Below are 21,529 nucleotides of genomic sequence, written 5' to 3'. Positions count from 1 at the left end.
ACTTTTTGCAAAAAGTACCCTGTGTAGTAACTACAACTACTTTATTTTTCCCCATTTAATTTAAAGGTCAAAAAGTCCGAAAAGTCCTTTTTAAGCATTCAGAGGGCTTGGGGCACCTCAAAATGAAATTATTTAAAAATTTTAAGTATACAGTTTTGTTCGTTTATAAATGGCGCAACTTTTTATTACTATGCCAATTCGAAAATAAAAAATTAAAGTAAAATCGCTCCACCTTAGTAGTTATACCTTTGATACTTTATTAATAATATTTTCTAAAATGAACTCGAAATAATTTGTTTTATTCCCCCCTAGTCACGATGTGGATGTTCACTTTCTATCAGTTTTTGCTTTTTTTATAAATCATGTTTTTTCAACTGAAATCATGTTTTTTTATCATGGCAGCACTGTCTGTCACAAACATTTACGACTCTGAGATGCCCAAAGTATATTATATTTAAAACTTTGTCTGAATAATTTGCAACCAATCGTTGCAAATTTAACGAAAAAAAGAAAAACAATATATTTTTGGTATTAAGTATGTTAACAACTTTTAAAAAAAGCATCATATTTCGGAAGTTTATTAAAAGACCTAGAAATCTAGTTAAAGTAAGAGATAGGCTTTTTATCAAAGAAAAAAAAATAATGAATAACAATTATATTCGTTTCACAAAATTCATGAATGTAGCAAATAAACAATGGCTCATCTTCGTAGCCCGCCACGGCCATAGTTTTTTCTTCCTTCGGGCAAATGGAACTCCTGACCTGGAAATTCTGGTAAAGCTTGATCAAAATGTTGTCCCGGGATCCCATTGCGTCTTTGTTGGCTAGGATTTTGCATTGAACGTCCTTGAGGTCTACCTCTTCCAGGAAACTGAGAAGAAATTTGACGCTGCTGCAATGTTTGATTTCTCTCAATTGGCATCTCATGTTGATTATAGTTTGAGGGGTCATTTCGAGTATTCTGCACCCGATGCTGCTGCAAAGATTGAATTTGCTCCTCGGAATGCATCCCATGTTGAGGATAGTGTGGCATATCTTGTCGAAATGTCTGTTCTGGTGGCTGTTGTGCAATTTGGTTTTGTAATCCGGCAGATCTTCTTGGATCGAAATTCGCACCTTGGTCGATTCTTGGATCTCTAACTGTATTTTGAACTTGTAACGACTGAGAAGCATCCACAAATGGCACCGGTCCTTTGTGTTGTCGTTGTGATAAATTGTACATGTTAATAAGCTGTTCTCTCAGTCTTATAAGCTCCGCAGACGTATTCTTTGGAGGCTCACGAATTAACATTGAAAATTCATACATAGCCTTTAATTGATTATCACTCATTCCTTCTACTATTTGATCACTGAAACGCACTCGGGGAGTTGTCTGAGTTCCAATACTACCAGTATAAACTGTGGCTTGAACTGCTATTTCATGTCCTACTTTACGCTTTCTAGCAACACATTCTCGACAAGTCAGAGGTTCTGTTTGGGTCATGGAATTTTTGAAATAAGACGACAACGTAACCTCTTCTACTTCCATATCTTCTTGGTTTTGCTTTTTGTCCGCTTTAGCAACTTCTTGTTTTACCATCTTTCTTGCAATTGTGTTTGCATTTTCAGAAATCTTCTTAAAATATTTATCTGCACTCATAGATATTTTCTTTGCAATTTCAACATTTGCACTGGGGATTCCTTTTAATCCCCAATCTTGGAGATTCTGTCTGGGACCAATCGATTGAAAATTATAGCTCACATTTGTTATTTTCTGGAGTATGGAATTTGAAGCGGTGGTATTGTCAAGTTTTGTGACGGTGGATGTGAAAATAAATTTTCCTGTTGGCTCTGCAAATTCCAATTTCTCCAATAAGAGTGTGCAAGCATCAATAACTAAAAATAAAAATTTAAAGAAAAGATTTGAAGATAAGTACTATTAGACCGAGAGCCCACAGCAAATTGTGGGAGTGGAGGTATAACCAAAATGTGAGTATGCAGTTCTATAGCCTTATGCTCTCTAATAACGAATTCAAAAGTCTGGCAGATTTAAATCGCGGCATTATATGGTTTTCGGAGGGTTAAACAACGCGACTTTTCAAATTAATGTGAGTAGGCTAAAATATCACAAATTCACATTTTGAATATAAGGACTGATGCTCTGTCATTTCCCCTAAGCCTGAATACCTCAATCTTGGCGATGCGACAAATAGAACTCAAGATATAAGCTTTTTAAACCAACCATATCTGCTCTTTTCTTGGAGAGATTCGAATACGAAAAAACAAACAAAAAATTAAACTGAAAAGTCTCCAAAACATAGCCGCTTTCACAGCTTATATCTTGGGGTCTAATGATTGCATCGTAAAGATTGATGTCTTCAGGCTTAGGGGAAATGACAGAGCATCTGTTCCTGTATAAATAATATGAAATAGTGCGAATTTAGCCTACTTATATGAATTGGAAAACCCACATTTTTCCACCCCGTGAAAACTATATAAAGCCGCGATTTAAAGCTGCCAGACTTTTGAATTCGTTATTAGAACGCATAAGGCTATAAAACTATATACTCACATTTTGATTATACCTCCACTCCCAAAATTTGCTGTGGGCTCTTAGACTATATGAATTGTATTAAAAAAAATAACACCGGCACACAAAAAACAAAGTGTTGTTTGAAATTTTATGACTTTTTTAGAGTTTATTGCATTTTTCTCAAAACATATAGAAAGATAGGTCTGGTTCCTGGTACATGACACTTTTTTTTTGTGTGCCGGTGTAATTGATAGTCTGTGCCAGGGCTTTTCATGAAAGTCTTATGTAGGTACTGGAAAAAAGGTGCGTTTTCTTAGTGTTGAAATTTGAATGTAACAAGTAAAACACTTTGTTAAATTATTTGTATAATAGTTTTGTGTTTGTTATCAATTATTTTCAATAATAAATATTATTCCTATTTTCTGTTTATAACCGATAAGACGTGTTTTCGTTACAAAGGTCTTTCCTAAAACATAACTTTCAACAGGTTATGGGCCCAGAAGGACGCTAAAGGCCATAACGAAGTTATAATTAAAACACGTTTTTCTAAGAAAAAATTCGAGAAAAAATTATTTTAATTTGATTCCTCTATCAGCAATTTTTCAAGATGGCTAACAGCGGACTACCAGGAATTGAAAAATTAAAGGGTCGTGACAATTATGATTCATGGAAATTTTCTGTCCAAGCATATTTGGAGCTGGAAGATTTGTGGTCATGCGTTAAAGCTGACGGAGAGGATGCGAAAAGAATTGCTAAAGCTAGAGCTAAAATTATTTTGTTGGTTGATCCTGTGAACTACGTTCATATTCAAGCATCCAAAACAGCAAAGGAAGCATGGGATAATCTTGAGAAGGCTTTCCAGGACAATGGACTGACGCGAAGAGTTGGACTGCTCAAGAAATTGATCACGACGAGACTGGAGAATTGTTCATCCGTAGAGGATTATGTTAATACTGTAATCACTACGGCTCATAAGCTGAATGGCGTTGGATTAACGGTCAGTGAAGAATGGGTTGGAACAATTTTACTCGCAGGTTTATCCGAAGAATATAAACCTATGATCATGGGTATTGAAAGTTCCGGCGTATCCATTACTGGTGATGTTATCAAGATGAAGATCCTTCAAGACGTAAAAACAGAAGATGTTGAAGCGGTTGCTTTTTATGGACGCAGTGGTCAACATAAACAAACGAGGTCAACAAAGAAAAACTTTAACAATAAAAGTGGAACTAAAAACAACAACAATAGTTCAGGACCTAGATGTTTCCAATGCAACAAGAATGGTCATTTCGCCAGAGACTGTCCATCTAAGATGGGGAACAACAAGACAGGTCAAGCAAGTTCGAACGTTTTGTACACATCTTTTGCTGTGTCCTCAGTACAGCCTGGTGAATGGTACATTGACTCCGGAGCATCTGCTCATATGTGTACAGATCCGAACATAATGTCAGATATTAGCGAAGCTGCTAAGAGTGAAGTTGTGGTAGCTAACAACATGCGTTTGCCTGTACAAAGCCTGGGGAATGTGTATTTGCCAGTTGCTGTACAAAAAGAAAAGGTGAAAGTTGAGAATGTGTTGTGTATTCCTAATCTGAGTGCAAATCTTCTGTCAGTAAGTCAAATTGTGAGCAAAAACAACGAAGTGATTTTCGATTCCAAGGGCTGCCGAATTTACAATTCCGAAAAACAACTGATTGCAACAGCTTCTCTGCACGGCGAGTTGTTTAAATTGGACAAGCCAAGAAAAGAAAGATGTTTTGTTGCAAACAATTTGGACTCAGATTGCAAACTATGGCACAGAAGAATGGGGCATCTCAACATGACAAGTTTACGGATGCTGAGCGATTATTTTAGAACAAGTCAAAAATTTCCAACGATCGATAAATGGAACTGTGAAATTTGCCTCAAAGGAAAGCAGTGTCGATTTCCATTCAATCACACAGGACCTAGAGGAAGTGAAGTACTCGAGGTAATTCATTCCGATTTGTGTGGTCCATTGCATATCAAAAGTATGGGAGGTGCTCGATACATTTTGGTGTTTGTTGATGATTTCACAAGAAAAACGTTTGTTTATTTTCTACAATCAAAACACGAAACCATCACCCGTTTTGCAGAATTTAAAGCACTTGTAGAAAATCAATGTAACAAACGAATTAAGACCTTACACACCGATAATGGAACAGAGTACTGCAATAAAACGTTTCAAGCTTTATTGCGAAAGAATGGGATTTATCATCGTACATCAGCACCGTATACACCTGAACACAATGGGCTTGTTGAGCGAATGAACCGAACTATAATCGAGAAGGCAAGGTGTATGTTATTAGATGCGAATTTACCGAAGAACTTCTGGGCTGAAGCAGTTTCTACAGCCATCCATATAATAAATCGATCACCTTGTTCATCCCTTGAAGTGGTTCCAGAAGAAGCATGGTCAGGAAAGAGACCGGATTTGACTCATTTGCGTACGTTTGGTTGCAAGGCAATGGTTCATATTCCTAAAGCGTGCCGCAAAAAGTTAGACCCGAAATCCGAAGCATGTATCTTTCTTGGGTATTGTGAAGATTTCAAGACTTTCCGATTGTATAACCCAGACAAGAGAAGAATCATCATGAGCAGAGATGTTGTATTTTTCGAAGATGAACGCGTGTCTTTGCAGACGGAGAAGGTAATTGAAGATTATACTTTAATTAATTTTTCTCAAATACTCTCAGGCAATGATGATTCAGTGGGGGAAAATAACAGTGAAGATAGCAGTGTATCGATTCCGGATGTTTTGCCAAGAGAATTGGAACAGTCCGTTGAAACAGAAACCCAAGATGCGGATCAGAATTGTTTAAATGAAGTTGAAGATGAAATAATATGTATCTCCGAAACATCAAGTGAATCTAGTGAAAATGTCAACATTCCAAATACGACAGCAAATTCAAATGAAACTATACCAAGGAGAAGTAAGCGTACTCCGAAGCCTGTGGTAAGGGATGGTTACATTTCGTATTCCGTAACAACAGATGAAGTACATGATCCATTGACGTTGAAGGAAGCACTTGAAAGATCTGATTCTGAATTGTGGCGGCAAGCAATGAATGAAGAAATTGATGCTTTACGAGAAAATGACACTTGGAATCTTGTAGATTTGCCTGTCAGCAAAAGAGCTATCAATTGTAAATGGGTGTTTAAAACAAAGCGTGATAGTGAAGGCAAGATTTCACGGTACAAGGCCCGGTTGGTTGTCAAGGGTTGCGCTCAACGAAAAGGGATTGATTACGAAGAAACTTTCTCCCCAGTAGTGAGATATAGCACCATACGCCTTTTGTTTTCTCTGGCCGCACAATTAGATTTGGACATTGACCAAATGGATGCAGTCACTGCATTTCTCCAAGGAGATTTAAATGACACGATATATATGATGCAACCCGAAGGTTTCACCGATAACACTGGTAAAGTATGTCATTTAAAGAAATCACTTTACGGCTTGAAGCAGGCCAGTCGTTTATGGAACCAAAAGCTCAACAAAGCTTTAACTAAATATGGTTTGAAACAATCAAAAATAGATCCTTGTGTTTATTTTACTGGAAAAGATTCAAACATCATAATAATTGCAGTATATGTTGATGACCTCTTAATATTTACGAAGAATATTGATGTGAAAATTAAACTCAAGAAATATCTTAACAGCGAGTTCAAAATGAAAGATATGGGCGAAGCAAGATTTGTGCTTGGAATGCACATTCAACGAGATCGTTCCAAAGGCATTATCCAAATTGACCAGGAACGCTATATCAACGACATACTGACTCGATTCAAAATGAATGATTGTAATCCTGTTAGCTCACCCATGGATAATAACCAAAAGCTTACCAAACAAATGTGCCCACAAACGGAAGAAGAGAAAAACGAAATGATGCAGATTCCATATCAAGAAGCAGTTGGCAGTATTATGTTCGCTGCACAAGTTTCCAGACCTGATGTTAGTTTTGCTGTGAGCAGTGTTTCCCGATTTAATAACTGCTTTGGTAAAGCTCATTGGATAGCAGTCAAACGAATCTTTCGATATTTGAAGGGGACGTCCGATGCCAAATTAGAATTCTCAAAGAAGAAAAATAATGAACTAATCGGTTATTGTGACGCAGATTGGGCCAATGATAGTCTTGATAGAAGATCCGTAACAGGTTACGTCTATAAATCCTGTGGAGGAGCTGTATCATGGAATACTAAAAAACAGCCCACAGTTGCTCTCTCATCAACCGAAGCAGAGTACATGGCCGTTTCCGCAGCCACTCAAGAAGCTTTATGGCTTAAAGGACTGGAAGCCGAGCTGATTCCAAGTTCTCCCAAGTCAACAACCATTCTATGCGACAACAAAGGTGCAATAAGTCTTGCGCTAACAACTGCATATCATCTTCGAACAAAGCATATCGATGTCAAACACCATTTCGTTCGTGACAAGATAGATGAAGGCTTGATTAACTTAAAATATATAAGCACAGCAGAAATGAATGCAGACTTTCTAACTAAAGCTTTAGATTCCAAAAAACATAAAATTTGTTCTGAAGCAGTAGGTCTCAAATTTAATTAAATGTTACATTCAGTGGGAGTGTTGAAATTTGAATGTAACAAGTAAAACACTTTGTTAAATTATTTGTATAATAGTTTTGTGTTTGTTATCAATTATTTTCAATAATAAATATTATTCCTATTTTCTGTTTATAACCGATAAGACGTGTTTTCGTTACAAAGGTCTTTCCTAAAACATAACTTTCAACACTTAGGATTTTTTGTTTTCAAATTGAATGAGAGGTGGTAGCTAAAAACTTCTGAAGTATGTTATTACACAGGAATTTACATAACTGTTAATACAAAAATATGCATTAAAATATCATAAAATCAAAAAAAAAAAATACACATGCTTTGTAAAAAACGGCACGCAGCATAATTCAATCAGTTGTTAATATTTTGAATTCGTTGCAAATTTTTAGATCATCATTTCTTAGAAATATTATTCCCCTTAGCTCTGTTACTTTTAGACTGAGTAAAAAAAAGTCAGGTAATTGGCTCATATGCAAAAAGATACCTGCTATAAAGTTTAAAAACGAAAAACAGTTTTATGTATGTAATTTAAATTCAAACGACCAAAGAACTTTTCTTGACGAGATACAGACTTAGGCCTATACAATACATTGTTACAGGCATAAAGACGCTTCCATTCATATCACTACGTTTTACACCGCCGCTGTGTGTGTTGGGACGTAACTCATACAGAAACGCTCATTCTCCTTTAAGCCAACACAACAACACTTTAAAAGCTTTCAGCGGGTTAGATCACCAACAAAAACAATGAGAACATTTTTTTATAAATATTTCTACAAAATTACTTGTGCATGTATCAATGCGTCTATTCAAGACATGCTTTTCCAGCCTATATCTAGAATAAATGGGCTTTTTTGATCTTTTTTAAAATATGCAATTTAAAAAAATTCTACATTTTCTACCTACGTTTCATTTTTTTCGAACTTCCGCAGAAATACTTTTTATATATGCCCATTTTGTTATTTAATTGATCAAAAGGATATTTGTTTCCCTATTTTAAAGTTGGCCCCATTATGGGTTGCCTACATTTAAGATGTTAAATTTTCAGTAAGCGTAAAAATATACCTTTACCAATACGCACCATTGCTGCTTTTTTGTAGTGAACTCTATCTCAAACATATTCCTATGAAAAACTCATGTTTAATTTACTTTAAATTAAAAAATTAAAAAAAATACGTATACGCCACAGTGAACATTGGGATGTTTACATCTCTTACAAAAATCGGGTACAAATACAGCTATTCAGGTGGCGATTTTGCCAATGGTGCAATGATTCGTTAATCGATTTTTTGTAAATAGTAGATGAGGGCACATAAACAACTCTTCATCGCCCAACATTATCTTTCATATAATCTTGACTATTTTCAGTTGACGGATTAACGTATCTTAGACTATATGTAGTAAGATAGAGAAAGTTAAAGTCCCCAAAAATAGCTTATTTTTAAGTTTTGACATCAAGGCCAATGTTGAAAAAGAAAAAAGAACAACCTGAGTTAGTCACTTTTACAGTCCTATTCTGGCCAACCTCTCAAGTTACAAGAACCTCACAAGTTGAGCTGAATTTGATTTTGTGAGGTTTTCGCATCACAAAAACCTTTCGAATTTGTGATCTGCTCTGAAGAAGGTCACAACTCACAAGTTGGATTTTTGCTAGTAAGAAGTTTGTGAGAAATAAATCCTCATCAAATTCGAGTTATGATCACCTTGTCAGGTTTTTGTGGCTTGTGAGGTTTGCCAGAAAAGGGCTGTTAGAAATCAGACCTTAACTAAAACTTACCGATAGAAATATTGTAAGCTTTTATAATTCAGCTACAATCCAAATTACATAATAATAAAAACAAATTTTTTTTTATTTCTTTAAAAATTTATTGCACATACATGGAATGATGAAAAAAGTCAGTATAAAATTGCAGTTATCTCCTCGGACAAACAGTTTTTTTTACATTTCACAGATTTGCCATTTGCTTCAATCCAATGGATATTAGATATTTCTGGTACCGCTTTAACATTATCCCATGGTTCTTCAGTAGTTATTGTTTCGGCTATTTCTGAGGATGGAATGTAAATAACACGAGTTTCCGGCACTAGTTCTGATGATAGTTCGGAAAAGTCTTTAGCTGATTGAACAGTTACATTTTTATCTTGATTCATAGTATATTGTCTCACTAGCCTTTTTATGTTTCCTCCTATTCCATCTATATTTTTTTTTCCGTGAGATGATGCAAAATATTTCCAATATATATTTTTTTTATATTTTTCGCTAAGAGTTGTCATCAATTTAATCATAAACTTATTTTTAAACTCAGATGAAGGACCATCACTCCAAATTACTTCAGATGTTGGTTCTTCTGTTTCTTCATTCATAAGTTGGAAAAGCTTATTTAAGAAAACATATACAGTGTCTTTGTCTGTAGCTTTGGTATCAGAGCATACAATGTATGTTTTACATTGGCCTCGATAGAAACTGGCTGCTGTTAATAAAAGTACACTGGATTTGGACCAATGTACACTTTGAACTTCATTTTGATAATCACAGCTAAAAGGCATAACGAAATCCACCTGAAGAACGCGAACATTTTCGTCGAGTTTATCTATTTGGAACTCAAATGCTTGTATTCTCTTTAAATTTACATGACTCATTACAGAAGGCATCGAGTTAATAAGCATTTCAAGAAGCTCACCCGCACACGTTTCATGGATTGACAAACGTAACTTTTTATCGGTAGTTTTCTTCCACTCTTTCCAAAAGCAAATCTGACTCAGGTCTGGAACGAATATTTTTTTACCATTTGAACAATCGTCGCATTCATTGTTCCAACATTTGGAATCCATTTGGGGATCACATAATACTTTACCCCACCAATCGTTTGAATAACCTATCTTAAGTGCTTTTAATTTGAGGATAAAGTTTTCATGTATAACACACTTACAATGCTCTGAAGGTGTATCTTTCATAAGAAAAACGTTTTTAGGTCGCAAGCTACAAAACTTTGAAAATTGAATTTCAATATCAGGATGGAATTCTTTGAAAATACTGAATGCTTCTCGCAAGTAAACAATTAAATAATGCTTCTGGGATTTCTTTTTTATCCCATCTTCCCAATAAACGACAACGTCATTTTCACCTGGACAAGTGTACACAATATCAGAGCGATAGTAAAAGTTTTTCACAACTTCATACTGTATATCCCCAACTCCTGACAGTCTAACCTTTTGTTCATCTGCTAATAAGGCAATATTCATTTGTTGTGCGAGTTCCGTGACGACTTCTTTCTGCTTTCGTGGACATTTTGGTAATACTGCAACGGCTTTGTTGATGTCCTCATTCAATGTGTTTTTTGTTTCAAATAGAGTTATTGTACTTGTCGAAAGTGAAGGATTTTTATCAATGCTCCATTTTTCAGCCCGTTTCTTAGCTCTCTGCATTCTCTTTTTGTCTCTTTCAGCTTTTTTTTTTGCTTCTAGAACGTGTAATGGAGCTTCCTCTCGTTGTTTTTTTCGAAGTTCACGAATTCTCTTGGTCTCATTACTTACATAATGTGGATCGTCAGCCTTCCGCTTTTCACGAAGCCTTCGCATGCGAGCTGCACTGGTTGATGGGGATTTATCAGACGTGGTGTTCCCATTGAAGGTTTCTTGAATAAGCAAAGCAGAAACAAACAAAAAACTGAGTCACGTACAGACATTTAACAACTATGAGCGAAAGAAGAAAAAACTTAATTAAAAACAAACTTAAATTACTTAGCGCAACCAACGTAAGACGTACTTAATAACATCACATACAGAGATTAAAACTTGCCACAACTTAAAGTTTACAAAACACCCGAACTTAAGTTCCGGTTTTTTAATAGCTCTTATTGGTCTGCAGTCATCAAAATTAAGATGACTCTTTCTTCTTATGACTGCCGGTCAATGAGAAAGAACCTTTAAAAATTCTGAACTGCAGTTTCAGGTGGCTTGTCTTGAAAATTACTAATATCACTTTGTTTTTAATGCACTGAAGAAGACGAAATGAATATCCTTGGCGATTTCAACGCTAAGTTTGGACATTATCCAAAGATAAAACATGCACGAAAACGCTTCTACCAACAAATTTCATTTTAAAAAGAGACAAAATGTCATCACATTAACCCTCTGTCGGCACATGGATGCGACAATAATTTCAAATCTTACTCACTTCTAGATTTTGCATGAAGGAGCCATCTATTGTGTATGTCAATTATGTCAAGGTATTGACATAACGATGAGTAATCATCGAGCACTACCCTGGATTCAGTCGCTGTACACTGAGCTTCGAAAAGTAGGCATAAGCCAAATTCGCAAAATTGTGCCTAAGGTGTGCATTAAAAAAGTGTAGCCTTTTTTTTTTAATTCGCAAATTAAAATATATGCCTGCAATGTTATAACCGAAAACTTTAGTACAGCAATCTCATATTTATAAACATCATGTAAACACCGCATGGTATGAGCAGCTACAATATTGAAAAAATCAAACGACTTTTTTTTGAATATTTTTTATTTATAAAAAAGAAGCGTACAAAACGTAATTTTTCACACTTCTAAAAAATTATTTTTTCAAGCAATGATTAAAAATAGTTAACTGTAAATAATTGAATAAAAGAATTTTTTTGTTTGTTTTTTTTTTTTAAGTTATGAATTTTTGAAAAATAATTGATTTTTCAAAAAAGTGTTCGCAAAAAAGTCTCTTTATGGTGGTGTTTTTGGAATTGTGAATACAATATTGGAGTTCCTCGGAAAAGAAATGGTAACGGAGTTACGAATACCAGAGTAATGCGCGACAGAGTTACACGCGTCAAAGTTACGCAAAACCGAAGTTACGAAAAACCGAAGTTAATAAAGACCGAAGTTATGAAAGACCGAAGTTATGAAAGACCGAAGTTATGAAAGACCGAATTTACGAAAAACCGAAGTTATGAAAAACCAGAGTTATGAACACCAAAGCTATGAATCGTGGTTTTTGGGTTGGTAACCATTGAGATGAAGGATATACGGGAGGAACGTACCAAAAAGCTAGAGCGTATAGGTTGAGTCAAGGCAAGAACTTATTTCTTTCAAAATTTTATGTAATTAAGTGCAAATTTAAATTACATAATTTAATGTTGTTATTTGTTTTTACACGAAAACTGAAAACTGGATCCAAAAACGTCTTGTCGTTCTCGATAAATTAAAAAAAAATCAAAACTACTTTTATTCAAAAAAGGCATATATTTTTCTATGATACTGTCTTTTTAACGTCTTCTTTGAATATGGCCATACCACTTTATTTTTTAGATAAGGTATAACTATTGATGAGGAGAATACAAACAACAAACTTGCATTGCAATGTTATTGTAAGAATGCATGCCAAATGAATACAAACTGGATAGAGTGGCCTCACATCCCTTAGAGATTAAAGATTAAAGCTCCTAACTATAAAGCCTAGTACGCAGATTCAGCTAAATTTAAGCTGACATTTTTATCTTCGTCTTTTTTTTTCATTTGTTTTCCGTGCCATTAAATTGACAGATAACTAATGTATGTTTGGAAACGAATTATTTGATTTTTTTCACAAGAGCTACGCACAACTCCGTTTAATTTCATAAATAAGTTTTTAGCTCGGCTAAATTTTCGAGAATTTGTATGGGAGCAAAAATTCTGCACGATATGCGTACTAGGCTTAGCCCTGATTTTTCAGCTATCACTTAGACTATCAAACGAATAATGTCAATATAAAAAAATGGATATTCCTAGGAATAAGCTCTAACTAAGGTTTATCTGACTATTGAAAAAGGTACAAGTTAGTCTTTTCAAAATGACTTACAAAATCTTCTTGACTAGTTTGTGTCAAGTCACTTGAAACGAGAATACAAATGCGGTTATTTGATAAATCTAACGCTAATTAAGAGAAACCTTAATTGGTAGTTAGTGAGGAGCAAGAGTTTGTAGTGGTTTAAAGAAAATGCTTACTTATTTCTAAAAAAAAGGAGAATGAAATATTTTTTTTCTTAATCTTACCTTTTTTCCTAGGATCCTCAGCTGGAGGGACAGTTTTATCTACACTTTTTTCTACTGAAAAGAAAAAACCAAACAAATTTGTAAAAAAAACATAAATTTCTCAAATACTCTCATCAACGTACATTTAATTTTTTTGAATGTAATTTTAGGTAATCCCGCACTGGTGTCTACTGGAAGACATTCAACTTCATTATTATTGGATGGAACATTTATTTGTGGAAATCCATAGCCCATCATTTGCATATTGACCATATTCGGTGGGTAGAACCCAGGAGGGAATCCCATATTAGGCATCATTGGATAACCTCCTGGGGGCATATTACCCATCATTTGGGTTGCACCTGGATTGTACATTGTTGGCATCATTCCCATTCCATTAGGGAATCCATACATTTGTTGCATGTTGTTGTTGCTAAATTGTATATTTTGATTGGGATTCGATACCTCTTCATTTGAATAGTAGTCTTCTGTTTTGAGAAGTTTCTCTAATTCCATTTCTGGATCAGCAGCTTCTTCACTTGGCTCAGGGCACTCATTTGCCGACGAAGATGATGGCTGAGTGGTGTTATTTTGATCAATTCCTTCGTCGGCATTATTATTTGGATGGGCATCTTCTGAAGTGTCCAAAGTTGTTCGTGAACGTTTAGCACCGTTGCCACTTTGTTTGTCTCCATCATTTGTTTTGTCCTTGCGCTTACATCTGTTGTCCAATGGTCCATCACCTCCTTCAACATCTTCACTAACATCATGAAGAATTCTCTTCTTTCTGGCAATAATTTCTTGCAATTTTGCAATATCTGCATCGGTAGTGGCTTCTGCAGGACCAGCTTCTAACTCGTCCCGATATAAATCGTCAAAGAAGCTCTCAGGTAAAGTTTCGCTGCCCTTGTTATTTTCTGTTTGTGTTTCATTGTCAGACAACACTTCTGGGTGTTCCTCTTTTTTTACTTCTTTTAAAAGTGTGGTCAATGCACTAAGGGAATCATTGCTATCATCGTTGTCTTCATTTTCTGATTTTATAATTATATCGCTCATAATAATAATAATAAGAATAGGAAATATTTAGCAAAATGATTTATTTAGGAAACACGAAAATTCATTAAATATTTTAAAAAAGTGCTTGGGCTTCACTTTATCATTTTGACGTTTCAAATGACATGACAGCCAAGTGACGGATGTGTTCGTTTGGTAGTTTCAATTTTTAGTTGTGGTTGGTTTACAGAAAAGAGTTTTTCATCCATTGAGCTTTTTTTTTTAATGATTGACGCGTTTAACATTTTGGACGCGTTTTGAAGGCGTTTTGGAAGCGTTTTGAACGCGTTTTGGAAGCGTTTTGAACGCGTTTTGGACGCATTTCAGACGCGTTTCCGAAGCGTTTAGACGCGTTTGTAACGCGTTTTGGGCGCGTTTCCGACACGTTTTGAACGCGTTTTGGACGCGTTTCAGACGTGTTTTGGACGCGTTTTGAACGCATTTTGGACGCGTTTCAAACGCGTTTCAAACGCGTTTTGGGCGCGTTTTGGAAGCGTTTCAGACACGTTTTGGACGCGTTTTGGGCGCGTTTCAGAATTCAGACGCGTTTTTGACGCTTTTTGGACTTGTTTTGGACGCGTTTTAGACGCGTTTCCGACGTGTTTCAGACGTGTTTCGGACGCGTTTCAGACGCGTTTCCGAAGTGTTTTGGACGCGTTTCAAACGCGTTTTGGGCGCGTTTCGAACGTGTTTTGGCACGCGTTTATGACTTGTTTTCCTTGCGTTTCGGACACGTTTCGGACGCGTTTCGTGCGCGTTTTGGACGCTTTTTGCAAGAGTTTCGTTTTAGACACGTGTCGGACTCGTTTTCGTCGCGTTTGAGACACGTTTGGGGCGCGTTTTTGACTCATTTTGAATGCACTTTGGACGCGTTTTGGACGTGTTTTGGACGCGTTTTAAATGCGTTAGAAAATTTTTAATAATCAAATTTTTGGGGGCCTTGTTACATGGATATACCTGATACAGCGGTAACTACAATCCTGGGTGCACCCATCTTTTCCGCTTCGAGTTACGTACTATAGTACCTGTATCGCTAGTCGCTACCGTAAACCATCACATACCTTTCCGGTGTGGTCAAGAGGTTGCCGAGCGGAATGAGATGTTAAATTAGGTAACTAAAATTAACATCGAACTCCAAACAACCAAAAATTCGGCTTGCAGTGGATTCTTTTTCATTAAATGAATTCCAATGAAAAAAATCGCTACTTTTCCCGAAGAATCGATCCTTTTTAAATCTCTTTTTTGAGATGGATTTGTACAGATTTTCAAGCACATTACAATTTTGACAAATGCAAAACGTCAAGCCAAACTTAAATTTGTAAAGAAATGAAGAACCAGAGCCATTTTATGTTTATTTGTAATTTAAATCATTTTGAAGGGAAAAAAATTAACAAATTGTAGGTACCTTACTTTGTTTTGTTTTTACTATGAAAATGCATATTCTTTTGGTTCTCATCGATCATTTAGACGCACATAAATTCACCTTTTTTAATTGGCTAAAACGGCATAAAAGTATCGAACTTTCGACATAAAAGAATCGTCTTCCATTTGCTTGATTTGGAGTCAGATTTGTGAATCTGACGAAGAGGAGAAAAAATAGAAAAATCTCAGGTTTAATGTGCGATTTGGCACTTCAGACTCAAAAAAAGGTAGATATCGAGATTCAAAAGTCTGACTCTCAATTCTCAAAGCTCTTGTGAATAGGATTGATGACCTTCAGAGCAAAATACAGCGTAGGGCCTTGGCCTATCAATTAATAAATTTACCGTTTGCTTCTGAATTTGGTTTGTCTATAAAAATTCAAATTCAATTTTGCTTTCATGATAATAATTTGTAATTTGTATTAAAAATGCTACTTGTTTCAAAAATCTTACAAAAATTTAGCTTCTCATACTGCTATTGATAAAGGTACATAAATCACTTTAATAAATCAATAAATCCATTCACAGTTTTTTCTTAAATTCACTCCAATAAAAAATACAATAATTTTCTTTAAATTGCTCAGTTCTTCTACCCAAGCAAAACCTTGCGCATCAAGTATCCGCTTGCACCAGCTTCTGATCTTTGTTGCGTTTCTGGCTGAATGCATTTTGATGAACATAGGTACTGCAGTAAAGGTACTCGATATTTTCCACAAAAATCTACAAATTTAATATGTTCCACCCTATTGTCGAAGAAAACACCTTTGCAATTTGGATTGACACAGCAATTTGCACTATTTAAATATTCCAAAACGGTATGTGGTAAGTCCTCAGGTCCATACTTTGTATTTGTTCCTTTAACGGCTCTGGCAGATAATTCCATTAACGAGGGCGGGTTGATGGCCATTTCCTGAACGAATCTCACAACTAGAGGATTATCACGAAGACTGAGCTAAAAATATTTATTGATTTAATTAATTTTTTATTTAAATTATTTTACTTGAGATTAAAGTATACCTCTGTTAGGTTTTTAAGAGCCACAATGTCCTTTGGCAAATGTCTTAGGCGATTCTTATGCAGTAGCAAAGATTTAAGATTTTTCAAACGAGCAATACTAGTAGGAAGGCTTTCGATTAAATTATCACAAAGTATCAATGCTTGAAGTTGGCCTAAGCAACCAACTGTATCGGGGACGTCATTGATCACATTTCCACCCATTGAAAGAACCTGTAAGCTATAAAATACGAAAATGTTGTGTAAGTTAGAAAATATATAATATCATATATTTTATTTAAAACTAGCTGACCCGGCGATCTTCGTTCCATCTTTTCTACTAATTATTTCCGTTTTTTGAATCTGTGGTGCGTAACCTTTAAATAACTTTAAACCTATTCTAATACCAATACGAAAATCGGGTCAAAATAACAATTTATTTATTTAATGCGTTAAGGACTAACGTTAAACACTTATTATATATCTTAAAACTAGTACATTTTAAATTTACATTACATTCTCGTATTAAAAAAGATTTGTTTGAATTTTATACTTTTAAAATTATCATTAACAGAAGAGATCATAAAGTAATATTTATTGAATACTGAAATCAACTGATTAAGAGGACTATATAATCCATAATTTACTCTACTGAAAGATGGACATAAAGGTATTTGTCTTCTTAAGTTAGCTTGGCTAAAACTGAAATGTAAACGATCCAAAGTTGATGGCGATGTTATAGAACCGTTTATTATTTTAATGATGTAACAAAGCTGTAAGTATTCTCTATGCTTTGAGAGTAGAGGGAGATTTAGTAGCATAACTCTTTGATTGTAGGGAGGTAGTGAGATTTCGGGGGACCATGGTAGAAAACGGAGAGAAAATCGCATAAATCTTCTCTGAATACCTTCTATTCTGTCAATATGTATTGAATAGTATGGTGACCATACAACACATCCATATTCGAGTATAGGCCGAACAAATGACACATATAATAGTTTTAAAACGTATGGATCATGAAAATCACGAGAAAACCGTTTGACGAATCCTAGAATTCGATTAGCCTTATTAATAATATAATCATAGTGATAAGTGAATGTTAGTTTTGGGTCAAGTATAATCCCCAAGTCAGAAAAAACGGACGGTCTAGTTAATGGGCAAGAGTCAAACATGTAATTATACAAGACTAAATTCTTTTTGCGTGTAAAACTCATTGTTTTACACCTGTCAACATTTAAAAATAAGCGGTTTGTAATGCACCATTCCCTGAAGTTTTGTAGATCTTCTTGAAGTTGTAGACAGTCACTAACTGAAGATATTTTTCTTTAAATATTTTTATATCGTCTGCATATATAAGAAGAGAAGAGTTTTTAATAATTGTGGTCACATCGTTTATATATAAAGTGAACAATAAGGGACCTAAGTGGCTTCCTTGTGGAACACCAGAATTAACATAAAATTGTTTGGAACATTCACTACGGAAAATAACGGCATAACTTCTATTTTCTAAATAAGATGCAACCCACATTAAAAAATTTTCGTTGAAACCTAAGGCTCTTAGTTTTAGTAATAAAGTTTTATGACATAGTTTGTCAAAAGCCTTACTGAAATCGGTAAAGACACAGTCTACCTGCTTCCGTTGTTCAAATGAGTCAATGCAAAAAGAAGTGAAATAAAACAAGTTTGTAACGGTAGACTTATTTTGGACGAAACCATGTTGACTGTCACTAATAAATAGATTTACAATTAAACGATAAGACATTACATATAAGAGACTCAAACAATTTTGGGATAACAGATAGTTTAGCGACAATATGGGTCTTCACATATTTGAAGAATATGTATTGTTTAAATCTTGAAAATGTTATTTTCACAAATAAAACTGTGTTACAAAGTTAAAAAAAAAACATGTTAATTACTTTTGAAGTGACCTATCAGATGTTGTAGCTATGAATGAGTAAATCATATTATGGCAGTTGAATTATTTATTCAATTTCATGTTATTGTAAATAAAAAAACCGTTTTCAATGTTTTCAGGCTTCAATTTCTTTTTAATAAGTCATTCTTCGGGTTCGGTGTTTTAAATAGAGAAGAATTTGTTCTTTTGAAAAATATTTTCTTTTTATATTCAAACACCAAAAAAAAAGTTTGTTGGACCACCCTAACGATTTAGGATAGGCGTTATTGAATACGTCCAATAGAAAATCGGGGATTGAATCAACTATTGTAATAAGGGATCGGTGATAGTCACAAGCATCAAATTTGGTTTCCGACAATCAGATTTCACAGAGCAAAGTGGTCTTTTGTGACTATCACCTATCACAATTCACAATAGCCGATTCCACTTCAGTTTAGAAATATGAACGTTCAAATTGTCAGTGACTGAAATAAGCTCCTATTTTTCTTAGCAAAACAAAAGTCATAACTTAAGCCTAGTACGCAGCTAAAGCGAAACGATATTTTCCATACAAAAATAGCATAACAAAATTTGAACGAAATTTATTTTTTTTTTGTTTCTATTAAAACTTACCTATTTTCTGATTTTTTTTTTCATGAATTTTTTGTTCTGTAGGTACTTTTATTATTTTGGCTTTGACATAATACTCGGCGGTATTTTTCGTTAACATGTTCGCTATTTACCTTGGAGACTTAAAATTTTTTCGTTTCGCTTCAGCTGCCTTCTAAGCTTTATGAAAGAACTTTGAATATGGCTCATTGAATTTATTCAAAACTAATGTCTAAGCATGAAAAAAGCGTATAAAATGTGAACTCATCACTGCCTAGTTCTCAGAATTGTTAACTTGCCATTTAATTTAAGTTTTGAACACCGGTAGGGCATTTCAATTTTATCAATGTACAATTTAAGCGCAGAAAATTAATAGCCTCTGAAACAATTTGTGTGTAAAAAAGAAGTCGAAACTTTCAGTTCCTTCGATTTTGTTGTGCGTAGGCTACAAGATATAAACCGATTTTGCATTGATTCAGCTTGGGCCATCACCCCGCCCAGGGACTTGAGCCACTGAAGACGCCCCGATTTTTACGATTCTTATGAGGAACTAAGGCATACCAATTATTTTAATTCATAAAGACGCCCTTATTTTTAACCCTATAATTCTTTTGAAATTCAAATCTTTCCCTAATCTCCATTCAATCTATTTTAAAAAGCCGCCCCAATCTTTGGTTGATTTGTTTGGCTTCCACACAGGTGTCCTTTTTTTTAGCCCTACTCTTTTTTGAAGAATGAAGATTCCCCCAAACTTCGTTCAATTTTACTTTGACTTCCGAAAAGGTGTTCCTGTTTAACGATATTTAAACGATATGTGATGAAGGCATCCGAAACGTTGTTCAATTTATTTTCACAAAGACGTAAGAATTTGCGTGGATTAAAAAACCCAACTTAAAGCCTCCAGGATATTAAGAAAAACTTCAAGTTCAAGGAACTTTTTCTAGATTCCTTAAGTTTTTTTTTGTGGTAGCTTATGACGCTTGAATTTGTTCTAAACAAAGAAAAATTGTTTTTAATGAGCTATAAATGGCTTGAGGTTATCATTTATCTAACAGGAAAGATTAGTTAACAACAATTTTAATTAGAACGCATATCTCGAATAGAGTACGTACGTGCGACCTATTTGTCAACTTTGTTGAATAAAAAATGTATTATTGAAATACATAGTTTATTATAAGAATTAAATACCCTTACAAAAAACAAATCCCGGATTTGTTCAGCTTTTAAAACAAAGAAAAACTATATTCACTATTACGAGCCGTGTTTTATTGGTAACTTTGTACGTAGGTTAGTAAACATTTTACACTGTAAACAACAACAAATTATCATTATTTATTTAATGTCAGTAAATTATAATTTTAGAAAAAAATCTACTTTGTAATGCGAACATACCAATAGGTACTTTTGTTTATTCTTAGCAATCTATCATTTATTGTTGTTTGCGGTGTAAAATTTTACTAACCTAAGTATCAAGATGCAATTATAGTATCTTTTTGATTTGTCTTGCCACTTTTGAAACTAGAATATCCTGTAGAATAAAACAAAAATACAATACCTGTGCATCTTCCAAATATCCTTTGAGATGTTTGAGATTTGATTTCCACCCACATAAAGGTATCTTAGATATCTCAGTTCCAACAACTGATCAGGAAAGTGTGTCAACAAATTGCCGCTTAAATTCAATTCTTTCAATGTTGAGTTTTTTGAAACCAATGACTTGGGTAATGAACTATTTGTGAGCATATTATTTTTTGCAATTAATGTCACCAAAGGTAATGAACTGACTGCTTCGGGTAATTCTGTCAAAGTATTTGAACTCAAATCCAAAATTTTCAAATTGACAAAACTTTTAATCGCAGGTGGAATTATTTTCAAACGGTTATGGTTGAGAAGCATAGTTTCAATGTCCTTTTGACTTTTCAATTTGGACTTCGTCCCTGAGTTTAGATCATCTTCGAGGGTGATTTCGCTTAAATTCATACGACCGTAATCAAGTGTTTTCAATTCCCGGGTATCGGTATCGCTGCTATCTGATGTGTATACTTCCATTTTGGAATTTTTAATTGATTGGCTTAGTTACAAAATTAAACGGACAGTTGTATAAATATTTATTATTGATTATGAAATTCTATTGACTATGTTTGAGGGTTTTTATAAATTGATTCACATCGCGATCCACAGCCCGCAGCTTATAAGCTCAAACTGAGGATTGGATGATTGTAGTCAATTATTGATCTCAATAATACGTGCTTATCTGCAAACCTATATAAACAAAGATGTTGTGCGCAGTTATCAGTTGAAAATTAAATCAGATCAACAAATTGAACGCACGAAAAAACATTACACAAATAAACATCAGTCTGATAATAAGAGCTGAAGAGATAAAGAGGGATGCTGGGTTCTGAAATCTAGGAGTATATAGGGTGGTTTTTATGATACGATTAAAAGTCCATTCACTCA

The 21,529-nt window shown here is 34.6% G+C and overlaps 2 protein-coding genes across 3 annotated transcripts; both read right to left on the bottom strand.

The window, feature by feature from the left end:
* Positions 1 to 522: 522 nt before the first annotated feature.
* On the bottom strand, positions 523 to 14,284 carry LOC129908803 (uncharacterized). Of its 2 annotated transcripts, none has more exons than XM_055985569.1 (3): positions 13,240 to 14,272; positions 13,118 to 13,171; positions 523 to 1,875 (listed from the first exon to the last, which is right to left on the bottom strand). In XM_055985569.1, the coding sequence occupies exons 1-3, from the start codon at positions 14,150 to 14,152 to the stop codon at positions 701 to 703; spliced, it is 2,142 nt and encodes a 713-aa protein (XP_055841544.1). In that variant the 5' UTR covers positions 14,153 to 14,272; the 3' UTR covers positions 523 to 700. The 2 variants fall into 2 exon arrangements, with proteins under 2 accessions (XP_055841544.1, XP_055841543.1); XM_055985568.1 differs by lacking the exon at positions 523 to 1,875 and adding an exon at positions 8,939 to 10,737 and having other exon boundaries at positions 13,240 to 14,284.
* A 1,768-nt stretch (positions 14,285 to 16,052) lies between these two features.
* Positions 16,053 to 21,285, bottom strand: LOC129910636 (leucine-rich repeat-containing protein 58). Its single transcript, XM_055988081.1, has 3 exons — positions 20,625 to 21,285; positions 16,588 to 16,804; positions 16,053 to 16,522 (listed from the first exon to the last, which is right to left on the bottom strand). The coding sequence occupies exons 1-3, from the start codon at positions 21,116 to 21,118 to the stop codon at positions 16,160 to 16,162; spliced, it is 1,074 nt and encodes a 357-aa protein (XP_055844056.1). The 5' UTR covers positions 21,119 to 21,285; the 3' UTR covers positions 16,053 to 16,159.
* Between the last annotated feature and the right edge of the window lie 244 nt (positions 21,286 to 21,529).

Source organism: Episyrphus balteatus, chromosome 2 (assembly GCF_945859705.1).
Source record: "Episyrphus balteatus chromosome 2, idEpiBalt1.1, whole genome shotgun sequence".
NCBI classification, from domain to species: Eukaryota; Metazoa; Arthropoda; class Insecta; order Diptera; family Syrphidae; genus Episyrphus; species Episyrphus balteatus.
The sequence above is the reverse complement of the archived record's forward strand: the minus strand, read 5'-3'. Positions and strand labels throughout refer to the sequence as shown.

Bases quoted from the DNA above. Each gene is read 5' to 3' on its own strand.
- LOC129908803 (XM_055985568.1), bottom strand. From the start codon at position 14,152: ATGAGCGATATAATTATAAAATCAGAAAATGAAGACAACGATGATAGC. The intron at 13,172-13,239 runs GTACGTTGATGA...TTTTCTTTTCAG, and splicing joins TACATTCAAAAAAATTAAAT to TAGAAAAAAGTGTAGATAAA. The intron at 10,738-13,117 runs GTAAGATTAAGA...TGCTTATTCAAG, and splicing joins TGAGGATCCTAGGAAAAAAG to AAACCTTCAATGGGAACACC.
- LOC129910636 (XM_055988081.1), bottom strand. From the start codon at position 21,118: ATGGAAGTATACACATCAGATAGCAGCGATACCGATACCCGGGAATTG. The intron at 16,805-20,624 runs GTATTGTATTTT...CGTATTTTATAG, and splicing joins GATATTTGGAAGATGCACAG to CTTACAGGTTCTTTCAATGG. The intron at 16,523-16,587 runs GTATACTTTAAT...AAATATTTTTAG, and splicing joins CTCTTAAAAACCTAACAGAG to CTCAGTCTTCGTGATAATCC.